At 44.4% G+C, this 24,612-nt stretch overlaps 1 protein-coding gene across 3 annotated transcripts in view; it reads left to right on the forward strand.

Annotated features, from left to right (window-relative positions):
• RABGAP1L (RAB GTPase activating protein 1 like) overlaps positions 1-24,612 on the forward strand; it is a 553,255-nt gene that overhangs the window by 76,283 nt on the left and 452,360 nt on the right. For all 3 annotated transcript variants that reach the window (XM_054037867.1, XM_054037869.1, XM_054037868.1), the window contains exons 2-4: positions 10,107-10,273; positions 17,624-17,816; positions 23,648-23,858. In XM_054037867.1, the coding sequence (XP_053893842.1) occupies positions 10,139-10,273; positions 17,624-17,816; positions 23,648-23,858 (539 nt within the window). In that variant the 5' untranslated portion in view covers positions 10,107-10,138. The remainder of the gene's footprint in view (positions 1-10,106; positions 10,274-17,623; positions 17,817-23,647; positions 23,859-24,612) is intronic.

A 24,612-nucleotide genomic window follows, 5' to 3' on the forward strand; every position in this document is an offset into this window, starting at 1 on the left:
AAAATTGGGGTAACTTTTAAATTTGGTGTACATTTTGGGAGTGTTTATCATGTCTTTAGGCAGTCATTCTAATACTTGTGCTATTTGCTCTGGAATGTGACTCAAGTTGATAATTCTTAGTACCTGGTGGCTAATTTGTACAAGGTATGGGAAGCTAATTTGGCTTGTGGATGGTGTCATACTAATTTTTGTGTACAAAACCTTTGCTATCAAAATAGCACATGACTAGAATGGGCTAAAGAGATGAGAAATCAAATCACTTCTGTGGTTCATTCATGCATTTCAGCATCAGAAAAGGTACAACTGAGTAGCATGTTCATTCTGCCACTGGTACTCTGGGGATGCCATTTTTACTTTTGTACCTCAGTGCCATCTGTCCTCACAGCACAAGACAAAAATACTGACACCCATTTCTGTTCTATATTGTGGTACTAAAAGGTGCTGAATGACTGTCAATCTGTCTCTGAGATGAGACTGCTAAAGTTACTCTTGTGACAGAGCAGAAATTCTATATTAGAATACAAATGCTGCTGTAAAGTTGCTGTTTGCCATATGACAATATCTCAAAGCTCTTTAGCATCTAAAAGAGGGTATCTTGAAAAGACACCAGGCCTAGATTTTAATCTGAAATTACCCTCACATTCAGGCTGTGTCAAAATCTTTGAGTCTTTTTGCATAACATATCTAAGATATGACCAGGGCTGTCCCTACCAATTATGGTGCCCTATGCAGCCCAAGCACCTGCTCCCCCCCTCCTCCCTCCCATGGAGGGTCTGGGCTGAGCTCAAGGCCTGCGGGGTTGGGGAGGCAGGAGCTGTGGAGCGCTGCTTTGGCTACAACGTTCTATATTCTGGATTTTTTTTTTCTTCAACAGCAAATATTTTAACAAAACAAGCATATGAATTTTTTAATTTAGTTAAACATTCAAGTTTTTTTAAAATCAGGTTTGTTTTTGTTTGTTTTTAACTAAAATAGTTAAATGAGTTTAAAGAAAAACAAAAATTAAATTGACTCTGTCAGCCAGGTCAACATGAGAAACTTAAAATATTGGCTTCTGCACCTAACTCAGTCGTCTTCACCTTCATTTTCCTGTTTGTTCATAATCTGGAAAAGAAAAACAAGCTTTGCTGCTTTTTCAGGTCCCAAACGATTTCTCAATGTGGAATGAATTGGTCCAAAGGAAAAAAAATATTCTTTTCTACATGGGCAGAAGAAGTCACTGCTGTTAAAAGTGAGATTATCACTTCAACAGTCTCTGAATCCAAGTGCTTACGTGACTTCCACCAGTTCACTGGTGTGACTTTCTTTAAAACATCATCAGCAAACATATATTTCTTGAATGGGTCACCCTTAGCTCTGAAGTTTATTATAGTTGGCATTACGGAGGGATGTGTGATGGGTTGGGTCACAGAGACCTCCTTGGAACTGTCACCTGATGCACTGAGACTACCTCTGAGCCCATTTTCTCTGCCAGTTTTGGCCTCCAGAACGCTGCCTTGTTAAGCCAGACACGCCAGTCTGTTCCATCACAGAGCCAGGGTCTGAACCATGTGCCCCAAAGCTGCAGATATAACTGAAAACAGCTTAAGAAGTGCTCTTGTCTCCAGCATGCAGACACCCAGCTCCAATGGGATCCAAACCCCAAATGAATCAGTTTTGCTCTGTATAAAGCGTATACAGGGTAAACTCATAAATTGTCCGCACTCTATAACACTGATAGAGAGAGATGCACAGCTGTTTGCTCCCCCAAGTATTACTTACTTACTCTGGGTTAATTAATAAGCAAAAGTGATTTTATTAAATATAAAAAGTAGTATTTAAGTGGTTCCAAGTAATAACAGAATAAAGTAAGTTACCAAGCAAAATAAAACAAAACATGCAAGTCTAATCCTAATACATTAAGAAAGTGATTACAGATAAAATCTCACTCTCAGAGATATTCCAATAAGCTTCTTTCACAGACTGGACTCCTTCCTAATCTGGGCCCAATCCTTTCCCCTAGTACAGTTCTTGTTAGCTCCTGCTCAGGTGGTAACTAGGGGATTTCTCATGATTGGAACCCACTTTGTTCTGTTCCACCTCCTTATATAGCTTTGGGACAAGGCGGGAATCTTTTGTCTCTCTGGGTCGCCACCTCTCCTTCTAAATGGAAAAGCACCAGGTTTAAGATGGATTCCAGTACCACGTGACATGGTCACATGTCCTGTGAGACCCCAAGCCTTCATTCTTTCTGGCCTGACTCACAGGAAGGCTTGCAAGTAAACAGAGCCATTTACAACTAATTGCCCTAGTTGACGGGAGCCATCAAGATTCCAAACGACCATTAATGGCCTGCACTTTGCATAATTACAATAGGACCTTAGAGTTATATTTTATATTTCTAGTTTCAGATAGAAGAATGATACATTTATACAAATAAGATGACCACACTTCGTAGACTATAAGCTTTGTAATGATACCTTACAAGAGACTTTTTGCATGAAGCATATTCCAGTTACATTATATTCACACTCATTAGCATATGTTCATAAAATCATATGGATTGCAACGTCACAGGATGATTGCTGGACGTCCATGTCATAGCCAACTCCTCTTCTTCAGCAGTTAAGGTTTAACCTTGGTACCGAGTATTGAGAATATTTTCAAGAAAATGAGCTGGAGATAGCACTTGTCCCATTCGTTTTTTTAATGCTTGTAATTTAACTCTGTCGTTGCATATTGCTCTTTTTAAGATCTCACTCAGTTCCTTACAAATTTCAACAGTGTCAGCAATAAAACAGCTATTTCCCTGCATTTTGTTCAAGGCTACAGAAATAGGCTTCAGGGTACTCAGCGTGTGTTCAACATTTCTCTTAAGCCCAATGTTGAGAACTTTGGCTGTGACAGTGCCATCTATTTTTTCATGATTTTGTTCACAAACTGTCATCAAGTTAGGCCAGTTCTTGATATAGTGCTCAAAACTGTCCACTACTGAGTTCCATCACACGTCTTGTGGGAGAGTTAGCTTGGTTCCTCCTACTTTTTTCAGAGCAGCTGCTGCTTCAAAGTGGTTGTTAGGGAAGTATTTTGCAATTTTAACAACATTAGCCTTTATTTCTGGAACACCGAAGTCTTTGGCTAGTAGGTGCATCAAATGAGCGTCGCAACCGTATGTTATTAGCTTGGGACTCTCTTCTAAATAATTTCTTCTCATCTTGGATATGTTTGCAGCATTGTCTGTGACCAAGCTGCATACTAGACATTTGAATTTTTTTCCAGAGTTTGTTATAGCTTTTACTGCTACTTCTTGTAAGTATTCTGCTGTGTGTGCATTTCCTGATGTATCAGTTGTTTCTGTAAGGAAGTTATTCCCTTCTTCTGTTGTCACACAGGCACGTACAACAGGATCATTGTGGACATTGCTCCACCCATCAAGACTCAGGTTAACAATTTTACCCTCTAGACCTTTTGCACACTGCTCAATTTCTCTTTTATACACTTTATCCAGCAATTTGCCTGCATCATCTACTCTGTTGGGTGGACTGTATCCTGGTCTTAATGACTGAACCATGTTAATGAAGTGTGGGTTCTCAATCATACGGAAAGGAGAGTTTGTTGCATAAATAAACCAGGCAATTTTTTCATCAATTACCTCTTTTTGTAATCTGCTGGTTCTTATCACAAACTTATCTATGGTTGTTTCTGGATGATGGAGATATTTTTTCTTTTTGCTATAGGTGATATACTGTGGCTATGTGACATACATTGTGTGACTGAAACACTGTCATTGGCAGATAACTCTGAAAATATAGAAAATGATGGTGATCTTGAAGGTGGATAGTCTTCAGAATCCTGTATGTTGAGGGTGGATTCTCCTAAACAAAATAAGTCAATGCAGTTATTTAATTACACCTCTCTCCCCAATGCTGTCCTTGGCAGCCAAAAAATCTTACCACGTTATAGGTGAAACCGCGTAATATCGAACTTGCTTTGATCCACTGGAGTGTGCAGCCCGCCCGCCCCCCACCCCCGAGCGCTGCTTTACCGCATTATATCCGAATTCATGTTATATCGGGTCGCGTTATATCGGGGTACAGGTGTTTTACCACCATACTGCTGATTTAGTTTACTCATTGCATTCACTGATCCTCATTACTACTTTAAAGGTGAAATTGTAAAAGGAAGGATCTGCCTATTTCAGCTCTTTTTTTTTTTCTTTCTTTTTTTTTTAATCACAACTGCATCTATAGAGCAGGGGTTCTCAAACTGGGGGTCGGGACCCCCCAAGGGGTCACGAGGTTATTACATGGGGGGTCGCGAGCTGTCAGCCTCCACCCCAAACCCTGCTTTGCCTCCAGCATTTATAATGGTGTTAAATAGGGAAAAAAAAAGTGTTTTTAATTTATAAGGGGGGTTGCACTCAGAGGCTTGCTATGTGAAAGGGGTCACCAGTACAAAAGTTTGAGAACCACTGCCATAGAGTAACAACTATATTTCTTGCTCAAACATGAGAATTCAAGAATAGTCCATAAGGAAGACAGGCAGTCGTTAAGAAAAGTATGAAATAAAAAGTTTACCAACCGGAAGATCCTGCATGTTCAGACATGTTCCTTTCATCATCTTCAATGCAGCTTCCTCCTGAGAAAGAACACTTCTCATAATGTTGTTTCATTCGGGCAACCAGGCCTTGCACTGTTTGCATTATGCACACATGCCAGTCTTATCCACAGGTAGAGGAACTTCATTAAAATATTCCCAAACTGGGTCTCTTTTATGGCCTGCTGTCATTATAGCTTTTCTCTTCAAGTGAGAGAATGGTATGGTAGATCTCAAATCAATGAAAGCTACGCTCAGAAAGCCCTCAAGACTTCTGGAATATGCTGCTCAAACAGTTTCGTTTTTGTTTCTACTGCCTGTCCCTCCCTTCTCACATTTATCTCCAGACTTCTTCTCCTCGTCCAGATCTATTCTGCCCCCAACAATCTTCTATTCGTTGAACTTTTTGAAACTTTGCACTTTAGAGAGAGGTAAGGGATTGACTCTGTGTACACAAATTTGCAGAAGGACAATAGGCTTGAGGTCTGTTATTTCTCACCTCTAGGGTTACCGTATTTCCACAATCAAAAAAGAGGACTGGGGGGGAGGAGCCCCACTCTAGCCCTGCCCCGCCCCGCCCCACCCCCATCCACTCCCTCCCACTTCCCACCCCCTGACTGCCCCCCTCAGAACTCCCAACTCTCCCCTGCTCCTTGTCCCCTGACTGCCCCCTCCTGGGACCCTTGCCACTATCTAAGCCTCCCTGCTTCTTGTCCCCTGAGTACCCCCTCCTGAGAACCCCCCCAACTGCCCCCCTAGGACCCTACCTGTCCCCTATTGCCCTGACCCTTATCCACACCCCCACCCCATATTCACATCCCTGCCCCTAGACAGACCCCCGGGACTCCCCTACCCTATCCAATTGCTCCCTGCCCCCTGACAGGACCTCCAGAACTCCCGACCCATCCAACCCCCCGCCCCGTCCCCTGACCGGGGCCGGCTTTAACAAATGCCTAGGAATCGGACTGCTCTCTGGCCGGCGCTCCTGCCGGGGTTGCGGGTCTTGGGGCCGGGCCAGAGCCGCTGGGGCCGGGGCTGGCGCGCTCAGCCGGAACCGGGGCCGCTGCCCTGGGGCCTGAGCCGGGCCGGAGCCGCTGGGGCCGGCGCCGGCGCACTCGGTCGGAACCGGGTCCGCCGCCCTGGGGCCCAAGCTGGGGCTGGAGCTGCTGGGGCCGGGCCAGGGGTGCTTGGCCGGCGCCGCTCGCCTGGGGCGGGGCCAGCGCGCTTGCTCGGTGCCCCGGGGCCCGAGCCGAGCCGGGGGGCTGGGGCCGGAGGGAACCGCACCACGCCTCCCTGGAGCCATTTTCCTCCCGTCCTCCCCCTCGCCCCAGCTTACTGCTGCTGTCTGCCTGCCCCTGCTTCTTTTCAGTCTTCCCGCGAACATCTGATTCGCGGGAAGCAGGGGAGGGGAGGAGCCGGGAAGGGCGTGCTAAGGCTGCGGGGGATAGGGGGAGCCGGGAAGGGGCTTTGGCTGCCGCGTGGTGCTTGGCCGCCGCTTTTCGATCTATAAATAGCCGACCAGGGGAAATCCCGGACATTTTTAGATTTTTAGAAATCCCCCCCCGGACTGCTATTTATAGATCGAAAAGCTGGACATGTCCGGGGAAATCCAGATGTATGGTAGCCCTACTCGCCTCTCTATATTATTTATTTATTTAAAAACATTTTTGCTATTAACAAGCATGTTATCTCTGGAGACACAAATCCACAGTTTGAGAACTGCAAAACTAAGTATCTCTGATGGTATCTTCTAGACTGAGCACTGAGTCCCATTGGGTAGATAGAAAGATTAACCTAAATAATCTGTACAGAAGCCCCTGAAACCCCATAAAATTGGGTCCCTAATCCATGAACTATTGGAACTCATTTACAAAACTTTTCTTAACCATTATATGAATATATTATCTCATACTATAGAATTATAATTTATCATCCCTATTCCATGATGAGATATTTTTGAGCTATAATGTATCTTAATTAAAACTATCTTTAGATAAAATGCTTTTTGAGGAAAAAACTTATCAAAAAAATCCAATTTAAATAAAAAAAGCTGTTTTTTAAAAAAATCATTGACTTTTATCCACCGTCAGTTGAACAGTGTTTTATTGATATATTTACCATTTTAAGCAAGTTTGAAGTCTACCAGTGCCTTTAATCATTATAATAAAATTAATAGAATTGCAGTTTGTATTTGTCTGCCTTCGAATGTAATCTACAACTTTGCTGCATACAGTACAGAACTGCACATTATCATTAAATGTTGTCCTTGCCAAACTCAGTGACATGGTTTTAGATGTTTAAAGTTTTTGGCGTCTTTTCATAACTTTAATTACTCATGTCTGGAGGCTGAGGTGAAATTTGAAATGCATTAAAACAGGAACCCCTATATAACGTTGAAAAAAGCTCTTTACGCCGGAAGCAGTTTATTGGAGTATGTTTAGCTATGTACATTTTAAAGTGCATTCAAAAATCAACTACAAGAGGGGGAGGTTGTGCACACTGGTACTTTCAGTAAAAATTTAGTTAACAGTTAATATGTTTTTATTTCTTCACAAAATGTAAAAACTAAAGTTCTTTGCAAAAATGCAAATTTCATGTTTTCCTGTGGCAAATGGATTTCTAGGATCCCTGCTGATCAGTATTACCTCATTTCTTGTGCTCCCCTGTCTTTATCCACCTGTTGTCTCTTGTCTTATACTTAGATTGCAAGTTCGAAGGGGAAGGAGTGTCTCTTTGTTTTGTGTTTTGTACAGCAGAACTGGGGCTCCTACATTGTACCTCAGTACGAATAACAAATAACATTGAAGTTAATCAAATAGCAACTTTGTCTAAGGAAAACAATCTTGCAGGATAACATTTCTTGAGGAGACAGATTGTTTTTACTGGACATTTGTGTTCCAGAAAGACTTGATTTGCTGGTAGAATTCCGATTACTTAATAATCAATGGTAGGTTTCAGAGTAGCAGCCGTGTTAGTCTGTATCCGCAAAAAGAACAGGAGTACTTATGGCACCTTAGAGACTAACAAATTTATTTGAGCATAAGCTTTCGAAGAAGAAGTGGGCTGTAGCCCACGAAAGCTTATGCTCAAATAAATTTGTTAGTCTCTAAGGTGCCACAAGTACTCCTGTTCTTTTTAATAATCAATGTAGCACAATCCTCTTATAGTGTAGTCCTGTCCTTCCCATTTCCCTTCATGAAGCATATGCAAAAATTCACTAAGTGGAGTTTCACTATAATGAAATGAGGCCTACTTGGCAAAATATCCTCCCGCCTCCCCACCAAATATATTTGGAGTAGTAGTAAGGCCTCGTCTTATTCCCTATAGCTTTGGGGCCTTTATCAGCAGTGTTTGCATGGGGCCTTTTACAAAAGCCCAATCTACTTCCTAAGGGAGTAGCATCAAAAATATTGCGAGGCATACTTATGGTTTCTCACCATCATGGGGGTAGTGGCAATTTCTCCTCCCAGCTTTTCAGCCAAGCCTTGTCTATATTAAAATATTTTGTCTTGCAGCAATGGTGCAACTATGGGTGCTAGCAACAGTAGGAGTTCTAATGTAGACAAGGGTTGAGCATATTTGTAATGGTGATTAATTGTTGCATTCAAAGAAGGCGGCAATGAAATTTTCTTCTAAAGTGAATCTTCAGTGAAAATCAGAGCAGTTCAAATCTAGGGTTACCATACGTCCGGATTTTCCCGGACATGTCCGACTTTTGGGGGCTCAAATTCCCGTCCGGGGGGAAATCCCCAAAAGCCGGGCATGTCCGGGAAAATCGGGAGGGCTGGGTGGTGCTCGGCCGGGGCCGGCCGTGCGGGGCCGGGGGCATGGTGCCGGGCCGGGAACCAGGGGCGCAGTGCAGGGCTGGGCGCGGTGCCGGACGGGGAGCCGGGGGCGCGGTGCCGGGCCGGGGTCCGGGCTGGGCGCGGTGCCGGGCCGGGGTCCGGGCTGGGCGCGGTGCCGGGCCGGGGTCCGGGCGGGGAGCCGGGCCCGGGTCCGGGCGGGGAGCCGGGCCGGGGTCCGGGCGGGGAGCCGGGCCGGCCGGGCCGGCGGGGAGCCGGGCCCGCGGGGGGCCGGGCTGGCCGGGCCGGCCGGGAGCCGGGTCGGCCGGGCCGGCCGGGAGCCGGGTCGGCCGGGCCCGCGGGGAGCCGGGGGCCGGCAGTGCTGGGCGGGCCGGGGGTGGTGGGCCGGGGCCGGCACCCCAGGGCCCGAGCCGACCCAGGCTGGAGCCGCCGGGGGGGCTAGCCTGGGCTGCGCCTCCTCCCCCCCACTCCCCCCTTACCTGCTTCAGGCTTCCCGCGAATCAAATGTTCGCGGGAAGCAGGGGAGGGGGCGGAGACTTTGGGGAGGGGGCGGGGTTGGGGAGGGGGTATGGGCGGGGCTGGGGGCGGGGCCGGGGGCCGTGGAGTGTCCTCCATTTGGAGGTACAGAATATGGTAACCCTATTCAAATCCCCTGAAGTGCATTGAAGCTCTTTCACTCCACTTCATTTTAACAGGAATTTCTCTATAATAGAGTAATATAGTAAGTGAGCTCCAAGCACTTCTATAGCATGTTATATTTTCAAAGCATTGTACAGACATTAATGTTGTAGTTAGTGTAATAATCACTTCACTGCACTTTCCTCCCTGTGTCTTTCTTCTCATGTATTTCCAATGTGGTGCTGGAAGGGATTATTCTTTTACCAGTAAGTGAGAGAACAATTTTAGCAGAAATTTTTAAACTCTGGAACAAAGCTTATTGCAACAGTGAATCTCTAAACTAGGCTTGGGTGGAGCTCACATTACATCATTCTTCTGAAAATATTTCTTAAATATGTGGGTGTTTGAAAGAGCACAGGTATAGCTAAAACTTTAATCCCAGCTAATAATCTCTACCACAGTACTTGCAACCAGAGGATAGTGGCTTTGCTGGAAGCACGGCCTTCTGCCAAGAGTATACTGTATAAAATCTGTATAAATCAGTCCCTGGATAGAATGGAGTTGTGCAGTGATTCCAAGATTTCTGTTTATAATGTCTGTAAGCCCAGGGGAAGTGAAATTTTCAAGGTCATATTTATGTTCTTGATCTTTGCTGGAGTTGCATGCATTGATATGGGCACAATAAAACCACTATTCTTTAGGGAAGAGCCAGACTTGTTTTGGCTCTAGAGCCACCATACAGCATGCCAAACAATTGTATTTTGTGGTTGGGGCTTTGAAAATCACCATTCAGAATGGAATATTTTAATCCCTTCTCCTTTTTAATTAGTATATTTTTAGATTGTTTTTCACCCTCCCTTGAAATGGTCAGGAAGGGAAGGAAAATGAATGTCTCTTATAGGGTCTTGTTATCTAAAATAATGGTTTGGGAGATCAAAAATAAAACCTGAGTTCCCATTAACCGTTATGTTTATATAATTTAAAATATTCTGTTATTCTGTTAGGCAATATTCTTCTTCTGCAACTGCTATTAAATATATTTATCAATTAGAAAAGGATAACTGTGTACAGTTTCAGATCTGACTCAGTGTTTCTACATTTTTTTATTAGGTTGGTGTAGCAGGAAGGGATTGAGTCCTGAAATGGAAGTCCGGTCTTCATTTGATAAATTTAGTCAATCATCTGAATCTGTGTCCACATTAAACAGTGAAGAATTTGTCTTGGTTCATCAGCAACCTGAGGATCCCCATGCGAAAGATGAGAAACCTCAACTAAAAGTACACTTGCTTTGTTTTTGTTTTTGTTTTAAATGCATAGTAAGAGTCTCTTGCCCCAAAAGGTTGTGATTTATATTACAATTTATTTAAGTTAATTGACTTTGTTGTTTGGGGAGATTCTTAAAATCCTTTACCTTTGTTCTTGCTGTACTGTATATATTTGCAAAATGAACAGACCTGAGTGAGCAAATCGGTTTGTCTAATGAAGGTTTCAGTCCCGTCACTTATGTAATAACTTGAAGTGTCAAGACTTATTAGCCATCTGTGCATCCTTATGATTTATACAATCAACAAAATAAACCAGTTATTCTTATAAATTAAAAAACTTCAATTGGGAGATAGGAAATAATGTGGCTTTATGATTCAAAGACTCAGAATGCTGTTTGTATATGAGTTCAGGATTAAGCTATGGATGTATAGACTGCACTGCCTTTTGCCCTATTGATCTGTTTTCCTTAGCATTGTCTATACCAGTGTTTCTTAACCTGGGGGACATGACCCGTAGGGGTTACGGGACGGGTTTAGGGAGGTCACAAGTGCAAGGCCAGCATTAGGGGGTGGCAAACAGAGGAATTGTCTGGGGCCCCGTAAAGCTAAGTTACATGCTTGAGTTCCCTGTAGTGGCAAATGAAATTTAACGTGGATAAATGTAAAGTAATGCACATTGGAAAAAAATAATCCCAACTATACATACAATATGATGGGGGCTAATTTAGCTACAACAAGTCAGGAAAAAGATCTTGGAGTCATCGTGGATAGTTCTCTGAAAATGTCCACACAGTGTGCAGAGGTGGTCAAAAAAGCAAACAGGATGTTAGGAATCATTAAAAAGGGGATAGAGAATAAGACTGAGAATATATTATTGCCCTTATATAAATCGATGGTACACCCTCATCTCAAATACTGCGTACAGATGTGGTGTCCTCATCTCAAAAAAGATATACTGGCACTAGAAAAGGTTCAGAAAAGGGCAACTAAAATGATTAAGGGTTTGAAACGGGTCCCATATGAGGAAAGAATAAAGAGGCTAGGACTCTTCAGCTTGGAAAAGAGGAGAATAAGGGGGGATATGATAGAGGTATATAAAATCATGAGTGATGTGGAGAAAGTGGATAAGGAAAAGTTATTTACTTATTCCCATAATACAAGAACTAGGGGTCATCAAAGGAAATTAATAGGCAACAGGTTTAAAACAAATAAAAGGAAGTTCTTCTTCACGCAGTGCACAGTCAACTTGTGGAACTCCTTACCTGAGGAGGTTGTGAAGGCTAGGACTATAACAGAGTTTAAAAGAGAACTGGATAAATTCATGGTGGTTAAGTCCATTAATGGCTATTAGCCAGGACGGGTAAGGAATAGTGTCCCTAGCCTCTGTCTGTCAGAGGGTGGAGATGGATGGCAGGAGAGAGATCACTTGATCATTGCCTGTTAGGTTCACTCTCTCCGGGGCAACTGGCATTGGCCACTGTTGGCAGACAGGATACTGGGCTAGATGGACCTTTGGTCTGACCCGGTATGGCCTTTCTTATGTTCTTATGGGGCCTCCTGAAGTGTTGAGCCCCAGGCAGTTGCCCTGCTTGCCACCCCATAGCACTGGCCCTGAGTATTATTCATGATTTACTTAATTATATTTAAGGTGGGGGTGTGGGGGTCACAATTCTTCAAGTCTTACTGAGGGGAAGGGACCCAACTTTTTTTTTTTTTTTTTTTTTAAAGTTCAGGTTGAGAAACACTGGTATTCATTAAGGAAACTATCTAAAAACTTCCCACTGTTGATTACATTGGAACCCGTAATACAGGCAAGACTCCTGCAACTGGAGCCACTTTTAATATCACGTCAGACTTTCTCTAAGTGTTTTTGGCTGATAGTGTTACAGATGGCTCTGGCTGTGGGACCTTGTCTTATGAGGGTTTCCAGCATAGTGAACTTTGGTGCAGCTATTGTGATGTAGACACAGGTGGGAAATTTGTAGAAAATGACCCAGCTTCCATTGCTGACATACTTATAACTACACTATACTTTCAGCCTAGTTTCTGTTCCTAAGCTCTCTGCCCAGACAGGTTTTTCTCTTCAACCCCACCTTTTCCCTTTAATTTAGCAGCAGTTTTGGTAGGGAGAGGAGTTTTGTCAAAGGTTGAAGGGAAGCTGGAGACTTCCTTTACTCAGTGGGTTTCTCCAGTGCTAGAAGTGGTTAGAGCACTAAGATCAAAGGAGCTGCTCTCAGCTCCATGTGTTTGTACACACAGTAGCCTTGGAAGCAGGAGCTGGGATTTCAAGATTTTCACCAGTTTTCTGGTGCTCTGCATTAGCCAAGTCCCAATCCAATGATTTAGGTTGTCGGTTCTGTAGGATAAGGTTGAGCTGCTGGATCGCATTTACTGCACCTTAAATATTGCAAACCTGGCCACCCAACTCAAAACCGTCTTTAAGATAAAATGATGGGGAGAGGGCAAAACTGCCTTCCCAATTCCAGAATATCTAAGGAAATAGTGGCCTCAGAGTATTTGAAGATGTGTGGCAGGCAGCTGGTTTAAAATCATACCATCAGGACTGTCCAGTCAGGTACCAGAAGAACTCCTTAATTTCAGACACAGGAACTGGTGCATCTGCAGCTGTCTCTTGAACAAATCTGAAACACTGCTTTTAAGAAACCACGCAGAACCAGGAGAGCCCCTTGTTTTAAGGGCTTTACATCTAGTTTTGCAAGTACTCACCAAATCCATTAAACAGTGGTTTGCTGGGTAGTTGGGTGTGGGTTTTTAAAAATTTATTTGTTTAAAATTTAATTTAAATTAAAATAACATTTATATTTATTTTAAGGTAGCTCTTAGATGAGATTTAGAATTTGTTTCCGGGGGAAAAACACAACCTTCCACTTGAGTCAGTTTTTCCTTGCCATCTTTCTACCCCAAGCCACCTTAAACCATGAGAAGCACTGAAATGTTTTGGATGTGGTCAAGGAAGTGAAGTTTTACTTGCATAGAACAAAACCCTGGAGAAAGTCTGATGCAAATTTGTCTTGATATGGAGGATCTAAAAAAGTGAATAGTTAAGTCTAATATTGCAAGATAGGCCTAAAAATTGCATGACTATCAGTTATACAATAAGATTCCTCCCACATGAGTGAGCGCACACACTAGCAGGTGCATGACTACTTCATGGACTCAGCAACACAGAGAATCTTTGAGGAGATGTGTTGGGTTTCAGTGCACTTGGTTTTCAGTGCTCTGTTCTACTAGGCGAGGGGTTCTCAAACTTCATTGCACCATGACCCCCTTCTGACAACAAAAATTACCACCTGACCCCAGGAGCGGGGACCGAAGCCTGAGCCTGCCCAAGCCCCGCCGCCCTGGGGGGGGGGGGCAAAGCCGAAGCCCGTGCCCCCACCACCCCAGTTGGGTTGGGGCAAAGCCGAAGCTCAGGGGCTTCAGCCCCAGGCAGGGGGCTTGTAACCTGAGCCCCGCCATCCAGGGCTGAAGCCCTCGGGCCCCAGCAAGTGTAAGGCAGCCCTGGAGACCCCATTAAAACGAGGTCACGACCCACCTTGGGGTCCCGACCCACAGTTTGAAAACTGCTGTACTAGCCCGTATAAGATGCAAACTCATCCAATGCAGCTATCAGATATTGGAAGACTTAAGTTTTTCTTTCTCTTCGATTTGATGGATGTCTTTTTACTGCTTGCTATTTCCTATAAGAACTTGTCTCATGGGGGCAATGACTATTTATATGGGAGAAACGTAAAAGTAGTTTCCTTACTGTAATTTTATCATCTTTAAGCTTCTATTGCATTGTCCGAAACCACTCCCTTATAAGAGCTTATTTGAATGTGAATTATTCTTCACTTTAGCTGGCAAGTAACTGCCAGATGCGGGGGGAGGGGAAGCTCAGTAGGAATATTATTCTCTTCATCCAAAATGTGTGACAAGGTAGAAAACTTATCAATACTTGACTGACAGAGCACTGTGCTCCCACTCAAAGAATAGAGAAAATGATGGTGAGGAAATTAATTTTAAATTAACTTTCAGTGGGGCTCAAAGTTGAACTGTCCTGAGGAGATGGCAGATATGAAAATGTCTCTCCCAGGTAGTTGTCACAACTGACTAGATGTGTTCTGTTATGATTAGGTAGTTTCCCTTTTTTCTATATACAGAAATTGAATTGAACAACATTTTTACTATTGTCTGAACACCTGGAGAGAGCTCTGTTTCTAATTCTCAGTTATTTTTAAAAATAAAGATAAATGAAAATAGAATAAGGAACAAAACCTCCAAATTAATTTTGCCATTCATTACAGATATATATTAAAATGAGTGGAGAAGGATATACCTAATTACACTTTATTTTTTGTGTGTGCCTCTTAATAAACTACCTGAGTATAGCACACATTCATGACTCATGGATGCCATTTTAATACTATACAAAGTACTTGGAGAGGTGAAATCTGTAATGTATATAGTCAAAGATTTGAAAAAATATAAATTGTCATTACCTGAGCAGTTATACTGGATGCTGCATTGTAATACTGGATGTTGGAACCTTTGGTAATCAGATATATACTTCCATTGTGCACATTTTATTTGTTGGTTTAATGAATACAGATGAGCCTTTGGTGAATTCATGGCTTTAGCCACATGAGTAACATGGGTATCTGGTATAATTACACTGCTCTACAGCCAAAATGCTTCTGAAATAAATGTAGTCAAACTTTACTAATTCTGGGTCACTGAGAACGAAAATGATGCTTAAAATTGTTGATTGGCTCTAGTTTTCAAGATATGTTATTGGGTCAGTATATACGACCCTTGACTTGGGAATGGCGGAGGATAAGTGAGTTATAAAGGGAAGGGATCTCAATTTAAACCAGAAATGACTAAAATATATCTTTGACTGGATCGATGAATAAATCTATGACTGGGTTTGGACAGCACTTCCTTTTTAGGCAAAACAATGAATGATGCAATCTGAAGCTGGTATTGCGTCATACATGATATGAATTGCATCATGTTATTCCTAGAAGTCATGGATGATGCAATCATAACGAAGCTTACATCACTCGGCTGAACAAATTGCCCTATATCAGCTCTAGAAATCATACAGTGTCGTGCTCTCTTATTTGTCAGTGTTTGATTTTGCAAAGGGACACATTTCTGTTTAGCCAAAGTGAGCAGAGATGCCTCGTACTTGTGTGAACAGTGCAGATAACTTCGGCTATGTTTGTGGTGAAGTGACTTTTGCATCACAAAAGCGCAGTGTAACCACTATGGTTAAGAAAGCCTATCACCTTTATTTTGGCTGCAAAATTGCAGATCAGGACAAGAGGTGGGCCCCACACATATGCTGCAACACTTGTGCACCAAATCTTCGCCAGTGGTTGAACAGGAAAAGGAAATCTATGCCTTTTGCAGTGCCAATGATTTGGAGAGAGCCAACAGATCATACCAGCAATTGTTACTTCTGCATGGTGCCTCCAGTTGGGAAAGGTGTGTCAAAGAAGAAAAATGCACAGTTTGGACTGTGCATTATCCAAACATTCCATCAGCTATACGCCCAGTACCCCACAGAGAAGGACTGCTGGTTCCTGATGCACCAGAATCATTCTCACTTGAGTCAGATGAGGAAGAGGATGAAACTTCTGGCCCTGAACCATCAGTGTCACAGGACCTACATTTTCTCCCATCCTCCTCCTCTGAACCACACCTCATAACACAAGGTGAACTGAATGACCTTGTCAGGGATTTGGAACTACCCAAGAGTAAGGCAGAGCTGTTGGGCTCCAGACTACAGCAGTGGAATCTCCTGGCAGGTGATGTTAGGGTTTCCATGTTCCGTGACCGTCAAAAGGATCTTGTCCCATTCTTCTTCATGGAAGGTGATCTTGTAGCCTGCAACATCATCGATGGTCTGATGGCAGCCCTCAACATCGTTCACGATCCAGATGAGTGGAGACTGTTGATTGATTCATTGAAGACGAGTCTTAAAGCTGTTTTACTGCATAATGGCAATGTTTTGCCATCAATTCCAGTTGGTCATGCAGTCCATATGAAGGAAACCTATGACAACATGAAACAACTTTTGAGGTGCATAAACTATGACCAACATCAGTGGCAGCTTTGTGGCGATTTGAAGGTTGTTGCTCTCTTGCTTGGTCTGCAGACTGGATACACAAAGTACTGCTGTTTTCTCTGCGAATGGGATAGTCGTGCAAGAGATTCCCACTACATCAAGAAAGATTGGCCACTCCGACAGTCATTGGAGCCTGGGAGGAAAAGTGTTCAGCATCCACCGCTTGTTGAATCAAGGAAGATTTTGTTACCACCCTTACACCTCAAGCTGGGTCTGATGAAGAACTTTGTCAAGGCCATTAACAAAACACAAGCAGCTTTCAAGTACCTCCGTGGAAAATTTCCAAGGTTAAGTGAAGCTAAGATAAAGGAAGGTGTCTTTGTTGGTCCTCAGATTCGTGAACTTCTTCGAGATGATGCATTTGACCATGCACTGCGTGGCAAGGAAAAGACGGCATGTAAAGCCTTCCAGTTGGTGGGAATAAATTATTTCGGAAACAACAAGGCAGACAACTACAGGTTGTTGGTGGAAAACCTCCTCAAGGCATACAAAAGCCTTGGTTGCAACATGTCACTAAAGATACATTTTTTGCACTCTCATCTAGAATTTTTTCCACTGATCTGCGGAGCAGTGAGCGACGAGCACGGCGAGCGATTTCACCAGGACATTGCAACAATGGAGAAACGCTATCAGGGCAAATGGAGCCCATCAATGCTTGCAGACTATTGCTGGACAGTGACAAGAGATGCTCCATTTAATGAATACAATAGACAAGCCAAGAAGCGCCGAGTAGACACTGAATAGGACTAAACTATGTACATAATAGTTTTTTGCCTTTTGTTTCATAACAAATTTTATTTATATAACCCTTTTGCTGATTTTTAAAGTGTTACATAAACAGGACAGGTGAAATATTATCATGTAAAGCAACCATAAACACATGAAAAGACCTAGGTTTACAATTTATGATTAAAACTATCTACACAATATACATAGACATAAAATGTAAAAACTTAAATATCTTAGAAACAGTAGCCAGTCAGTTGTTTTGTCATATTTGAATTCAGCACATCAAAATACATAATAAATGGCACATTTTATCTGTGAAGCAGATGACTTCTCAAAAATTGTTAGACCAGTGTTAGCTGAAGAAGTGTTGTTTGACAAAATGTCTTTTAAAAAGTAAAACAAATTTTAAAATATTTTTCAAATATTTGTGTAATATCTTTTAAGGTCAAAGTAGCAGCCAGTTTTTAAGTCTTTTTTGTATCTTGTCCTTTGTACAGATATTTTCAAATGGAGATGAACAGCTGGAGAAAGCCATGGAAGAGATACTGAGAGATTCTGAAAAAGGCCAAATAAGTTATACTACTGACTGTAAAGACTCCAATGATGCTTGCAGACAGTCAGCTGAAGATGTGTCAGCCAGTCAGACAAACCAACCTTCTTTACATCTAATTCTGGACCCTTCCACTACAGGTACTGGTTAAGATATTTTTGGGTAGGTAATGAAGTTATGGTATGAAACTGAGCAAAGGAGAAATTGAGATGAGTCTGACTATGCAGAGGTCTGAAACTAGTCCCAGGAATCCCCAGACCGGGGGAGGGTGGGGAGAAAACCTCATGTTTCTGAGATTCTGAGCTTCTCTGGCCCCCCTCTAGCCTTCCTCTCTCCCTCCTGTCTGTCTTTTAACTAAAAAGAACAGGAGTACTTGTGGCACCTTAGAGACTAACAAATTTATTAGAGCATAAGCTTTCATGCATCCGAAGAAGTGGGCTGTAGTCCACGAAAGCTTATGCTCTAATAAATTTGTTAGTCTCAAAGGGTATGTCTACACTACGAAATTAGTTCGAATTTATAGAAGCCGGTTTTATAGAAATCGGTTGTATACAGCCGATTGTGTGTGTCCCCACATAAAATGCTCTAAGTGCTCTAGTCGGCGGACCGCGTCCACAGTACCGAGGCTAGCGTCGACTTCCGGAGCATTGCACTATGGGTAGCTATCCCACAGTTCCCGCAGCCTCCGCCGCCCATTGGAATTCTGGGTTGAGATCCCAATGCCCGGATGATGCAAAACAGTGTTGCGGGAGGTTCTGGGTACATGTCGTCAGGCCCCTCCCCCTCCGTCACAGCAACGGCAGACAATAGATTCGCGCCTTTTTACCTGGGTTACCTGTGCAGACAACATACCACGGCAAGCATGGAGCCCACTCAGCTCAGCTGAGCTCACCGTCACCATATGTCCTCTGGGTGCCAGCAGACGTGGGACTGCATTGCTACACAGCAGCAGCTGCTAACTGCCTTCTGGCGGTAGACGGTGCAGTAGACTGGTAGCCTTCATCGGCGATCTGGGTGCTGGCAGCCGTGGGGCTGCATTGCACCAGCCCCTTGCCTTTTGGTAGTAGATGGTGTATTACGACTGGTAACCGTCCTATTACAAGTTGGATCATCGTACATTAGCAGAATCTTCCCTGAGCAGCAGATTGTGCAATAGGCCTGAAGGCCATCGTAATACACTAACTGCCAAGCGCCCAGTATTTGCTGCCAAGCACCCAGAAAGATGCCGAGGGCTATCAGTCACGCTGCACCGTCGTCTTAAGATGTAAAAAAAAGCTTTGCTCTGTTATCATTTGCTTCCCCTCCCTCCATCAAATCAACGGCCTGCTAAGCCCAGGGTTTTCAGTTTAATCTTTGGGGGGACCATTCTGTGTGACAGTTGTTTGTGTTTCTCCCTGATGCACAGCCACCTTTCTTGATTTTAATTCCCTGTACCTGTACCTGTACGCCATGTCGTCACTCAGCCCTCCCTCCCTTCCGCCCTCCCTCCTTCTCCTGGTCCGTCAGATACTAGTTTCGCACCTTTTTTCTGACCAGGCGCCATAGCTAGCACTGGGATCATGGAGCCCGCTCAGATCACCGCGGCAATTATGAGCACTATGAACACCACGCTCATTGTCCTGGAGTATATGCAGAGCCAGGACATTCCAAGGCGAAACCCGGACCAGCCGAGGAGGCGATTGCAGCGCGGCGAAGAGAGTGATGAGGAAATTGACATGGACATAGACCTCTCACAAGGCACAGGCCCCAGCAATGTGGAAATCATGGTGTCACTGGGGCAGGTTCATGGCGTGGAACGCCGATTCTGGGCCCGGGAAACAAGCACAGACTGGTGGGACTGCATCGTGCTGCAGGTGTGGGACGATTCCCAGTGGCTGCGAAACTTTCGCATGCGTAAGGGCACTTTCATGGAACTTTGTGACTTGCTTTCCCCTGCCCTGAAACGCCAGGATACCAGGATCAGAGCAGCCCTCACAGTTGAGAAGCGAGTGGCGATAGCCCTGTGGAAGCTTGCAACGCCAGACAGCTACCGGTCAGTCGGGAATCAATTTGGAGTGGGCAAATCTACGGTGGGGGCTGCTGTGATCCAAGTTGCCAGGGCAATGAAAGACCTGGTGATATCAAGGGAAGTGACTCTGGGAAACGTGCAGTCAATAGTGGATGGTTTTGCTGAAATGGGATTCCCAAACTGTGGCGGGGCCATAGACGGAACCCATATCCCTATCTTGGCACCGGAGCACCAAGCCACTGAGTACATAAACCGCAAGGCGTACTTTTCAATGCTGCTGCAAGCGCTGGTGGATCACAAGGGACGTTTCACCAACATCAACGTGGGATGGCCGGGAAAAGTACATGATGCTCGCGTCTTCAGGAACTCTGGTCTGTTTCGAAAGCTGGAGGAAGGGGCTTTCTTCCCGGACCAGAAAGTAACCATTGGGGATGTTGAAATGCCTATCGTGATCCTTGGGGACCCATTCTACCCCTTAATGCCATGGCTCATGAAGCTGTACACAGGCAGCCTGGACAGTAGTCAGGACCTGTTCAACTACAGGCTGAGCAAGTGCCGAATGGTGGTGGAATGTGCATTTGGACGTTTAAAAGCGCGCTGGCGCAGCTTACTGACTCGCTCAGACCTCAGCGAAAAGAATATCCCCATTGTTATTGCTGCTTGCTGTGTGCTCCACAATATCTGTGAGAGTAAGGGGGAGACATTTATGGTGGGGTGTGAGGTTGAGGCAACTCGCCTGGCCACTGATTACGTGCAGCCAGACACCAGGGCGGTTAGAGGAGCACAGCAGGGCGTGGTGCGCATCAGAGTAGCTTTGAAAACGAGATTTGTGACTGGCCAGGCTACTGTGTGAAACTTCTGTTTGTTTCTCCTTGATGAACCCTCCAAACCCACCCCCCCCCACCGACCCGGTTCACTCTACTTCCCTGTAAACCAACCACCCCACTCCACCCTCCCCTCCCCAATTCAAGCACCGCTTGCAGAGGCAATAAAGTCATTGTTTTTTCACATTCATGCATTCTTTATTAATTCCTCACAGAAGTAGGGGGATAATTGCCAAGGTAGCCTGGGATGGGTGGGGGAGGAGGGATGGAAAAGGACACACTGCATTTTAAAACTTTAACTCTTATTGAAGGCCAGCCTTCTGATACTTGGGCGATCATCTGGGGTGGAGTGACTGGGTGGCCGGAGGCCCCCCCACCGTGTTCTTGGGCATCTGGGTGAGGAGGCTATGGAACTTGGGGAGGAGGGCTGTTGGTTAAACAGGGGCTGTTGCGGCGGTCTCTGCTCCTGCTGCTTTTCCTGCAGCTCAACCATATGCTCGAGCATATCAGTTTGATGCTCCAGCAGACGGAGCATTGACTCTTGCCGTCTGTCTGCAAGCTGACGCCACCTATCATCTTCAGCCCGCCACTTGCTCTTTTCATCCCGCCATTCAGCCCGCCACCTCTCCTCTCGTTCATATTGTGCTTTTCTCATGTCCGACATTGACTGCCTCCACGCATTCTGCTGTGCTCTGTCAGCGTGGGAGGACATCTGGAGCTCCGTGAACATATCGTCCCGCGTCCTCCTTTTTCTCTTTCTAATGTTCGCTAGCCTCTGCGAAGGAGAAATATTTGCAGCTGGTGGAGGAGAAGGGAGAGGTGGTTAAAAAAGACACATTTTAGAAAACAATGGGTACGCTCTTTCATTACAAGGTTGCATTTTTCCTCTGCCTGCCGGTTTGGTATGAGAGATCACTCACGCAGTGCCCCATGGAACATATTTCGGCTTTCAGGCAGCCATGGTAGGCCACAGTCTTTTGGCTTTTTTAACCTTCTTAACATGCGGGAAAGGTTTCAAACAGCAGCGCATTTCCCATATCAAGGATGAATTGGGTTGGCCATTTAAAATGGGTTTTCAATGTAAAAGGAGGGGCTGCGGTTTCCCGGTTAACATGCGGCACAAACACAAGTAAACCTCCCCCCCCCACGATTCTCTGGGATGATCACTTCACCCCTCCCCCCACCGCGTGGTTAACAGCGGGGAACATTTCTGTTCAGAAGAGCAGGAACGGGCACCTCTGAATGTCCCCTTAATAAAATTACCCCATTTCAACCAGGTGACTGTGAATGATATCACTCTCCTGAGGATAACAAAGAGAGATAAGGAATGGATATTGTCTGCATGCCAGCAAATACCGGGACCATACGCTGCCATGCTTTGTTATGCAATGATTCCAGACTACGTGCTACTGGCCTGGCGTGGTAAAGTGTCCTACCATGGCGGACGGGATAAGGCAGCCCTCCCCAGAAACCTTTTGCAAAGGCTTTGGGAGTACATGAAGGAGAGCTTTCTGGACATGTCCCTGGAGGATTTCCGCTCCATCCCCATACACGTTAACAGACTTTTCCAGTAGCTGTACTGGCCGCGATTGCCAGGGCAAATTAATCATTAATCATTAAACACACTTGCTTTTAAACCATGTGTAATATTTACAAAGGTACACTCACCAGAGGTCTCCTGTGTGCCCTGAGGGTCTTGGGTGAGTTCAGGGGTTACTGGTTCCAGGTCCAGGGTGACAAACATATCCTGGCTGTTGGGGAAACCGGTTTCTCCGCTTCCTTGCTGCTGTGAGCTACCTACAGTACCTCCATCCTCATCTTCCTCGTTCCCCGAACCGTCTTCCCTGTGTGTTTCTCCATTGACAGAGTCATAGCACACGGTTGGGGTAGTGGTGGCTGCACCCCCTAGAATGGCATGCAGCTCCGCGTAGAAGCGGCAAATTTGCGGCTCTACCCCGGACCTTCCATTTGCTTCTCTGGCTTTGTGGTAGGCTTGCCGTAGCTCCTTAATTTTCACGCGGCACTGCTGTGTGTCCCTGTTATGGCCCTGGTCCTTCATGGCCTTGGAGACCTTTTCTAATACTTTGCCATTTCTTTTACTGCTACGGAGTTCAGCTAGCACTGATTCATCTCCCCATATGGCGAGCAGATCCCGTACCTCCTGTTCGGTCCATACTGGAGCTCTTTTGCGATCCTGGGACTCCATCACGGCTACCTGTGCTGATGAGCTCTGCGTGGTCACCTGTGCTCTCCACGCTGGGCAAACAGGAAATGAAATTCAAACGTTCGCGGGGCTTTTCCTGTCTGCCTGGTCAGTGCATCTGAGTTGAGAGTTCTGTCCAGAGCGGTCACAATGAAGCACTGTGGGATAGCTCCCGGAGGACAATAACGTCGATTTCCGTCCACCCTACCCAAATTCCGACCCGCAAAGGTCGATTTTATTGCTAATCCCCTCGTTGAAGGTGGTGTAAAGAAACCGGTTTAAATGGCCCTTTAAGTCAAAAGAAAGGGCTTCGTTGTGTGGACGTGTCCAGGCTTAATTCGATTTAACGCTGCTAAAGTCGACCTAAACCCGTAGTGTAGACCAGGCCTAAGGTGCCACAAGTACTCCTGTTCTTTTTGCGGATACAGACTAACGGGGCTGCTACTCTGAAACCTGTCTTTTAACTGTCCTCAGCTGACTAGCTGAATTACCTTGCTAATTGCTCAATCATCCAGTCATTAACCAATTATCTCCTCAATATGGCCCATGTGGGGATGCTTGCAGAGTGCTCAGATTGATGAATCAACCTTAGGCTACTCTCACTCATTCAGCAAGCTATACCTGTAATCAGTAGGGAGAGATTGACACTAAATATGGAGATGATCTTAAAATGTCTTGATTGATTGATTTAACCCGACTACCCCACACTCATTTATTACTGCAAAAGCTTCAGAAATATGAAATGGCCATAATTCAGTATCACTGCCCTTCCAGGTCCGTGTGATCAATGTCTAGGGTAATGCGTCAGGGAGCCTGTTCAGATATAGTGATAGTTTCTTTTAGCTTTACAAATGTAGGCTTGCAGCTTTTAACTTGCACTAATTTAATGCAATGGCTGAGAATTTTATTGTTAACTTGTATTTTCTTCTTTTTCAGAAATCTCAGCACCTAGACCCTGTTCCCCTAATGAACCCCCAGAAGAGGACAGTGTATTATTTAACAAATTGATGTATCTAGGTTCTACGAAGGTTTCTGCTCCTCGTAGTGAGTCAGAAGCTCTACGTGCTATGGAAGCTTTGAAATCCTCATGCCAGTCCTCTTTTCCTGTAACTCTCTATGTTCCGAATGTCCCAGAAGGCTCTGTAAGGTGAACTACAATGGTACTTCATTACTTACGCAGACACAAAGGGTTCAGATTCTGATCTGGGTTGCAAACACTGGGCTTCCAGTGAAGTTGAACTGCATAGTTGAACTGTCCAGAAGCATAATTTATCACAAACTCTGTTTGCTGAAGAATATGATAAAATGAATAAAAATCAAGAATATTTAAACCAATAGGTAAAACATCCAGTGAGAAAAATGCATAAGTTGAATTTAGAATCTTGAACCCTTTAATATTAAACTAGTTTTATTGTATGATGATGGTAGGACTCAATCACATAAATTCAGTCTCCCTGATGCATCGTATGAGACAAAATCTCTACCTTCTTTTAATTTGCAGCAAATTTGAAATATTTTAGATTGTGTTCAAGAGATCACACTGTATAATGAGAAATATTCAGCCTGTCCATACAAAATAAACATACCTAAAGTTGAAATCCGTGAACATCACCTTTGAGAAGTTCTTGAGCATGCTTTATTTCTGTAACCAAAAGCATGCTCAAATTATTAGTATTTTCCTATTTATAATGTTTGTAATTGCAAACTCTATAAAGGTCTTGCAAGGAGCTAGCCTTATAGTAATATTTCCCAAAAGTCCTATATGCTCACTAAATGGAGTATTTTTGAAGACCGCAAAGTAATGTGTACTTGCAAAAGGATGGCTGCGAGATTCTATTGCTGACCATTGTGTAGGGCTATAACTAGTGCCATTCTTTCAGTTTATAATTTCAATCTATGCC

Source organism: Malaclemys terrapin, chromosome 8, assembly GCF_027887155.1.
Source record: "Malaclemys terrapin pileata isolate rMalTer1 chromosome 8, rMalTer1.hap1, whole genome shotgun sequence".
NCBI classification, from domain to species: domain Eukaryota; kingdom Metazoa; phylum Chordata; order Testudines; family Emydidae; genus Malaclemys; species Malaclemys terrapin.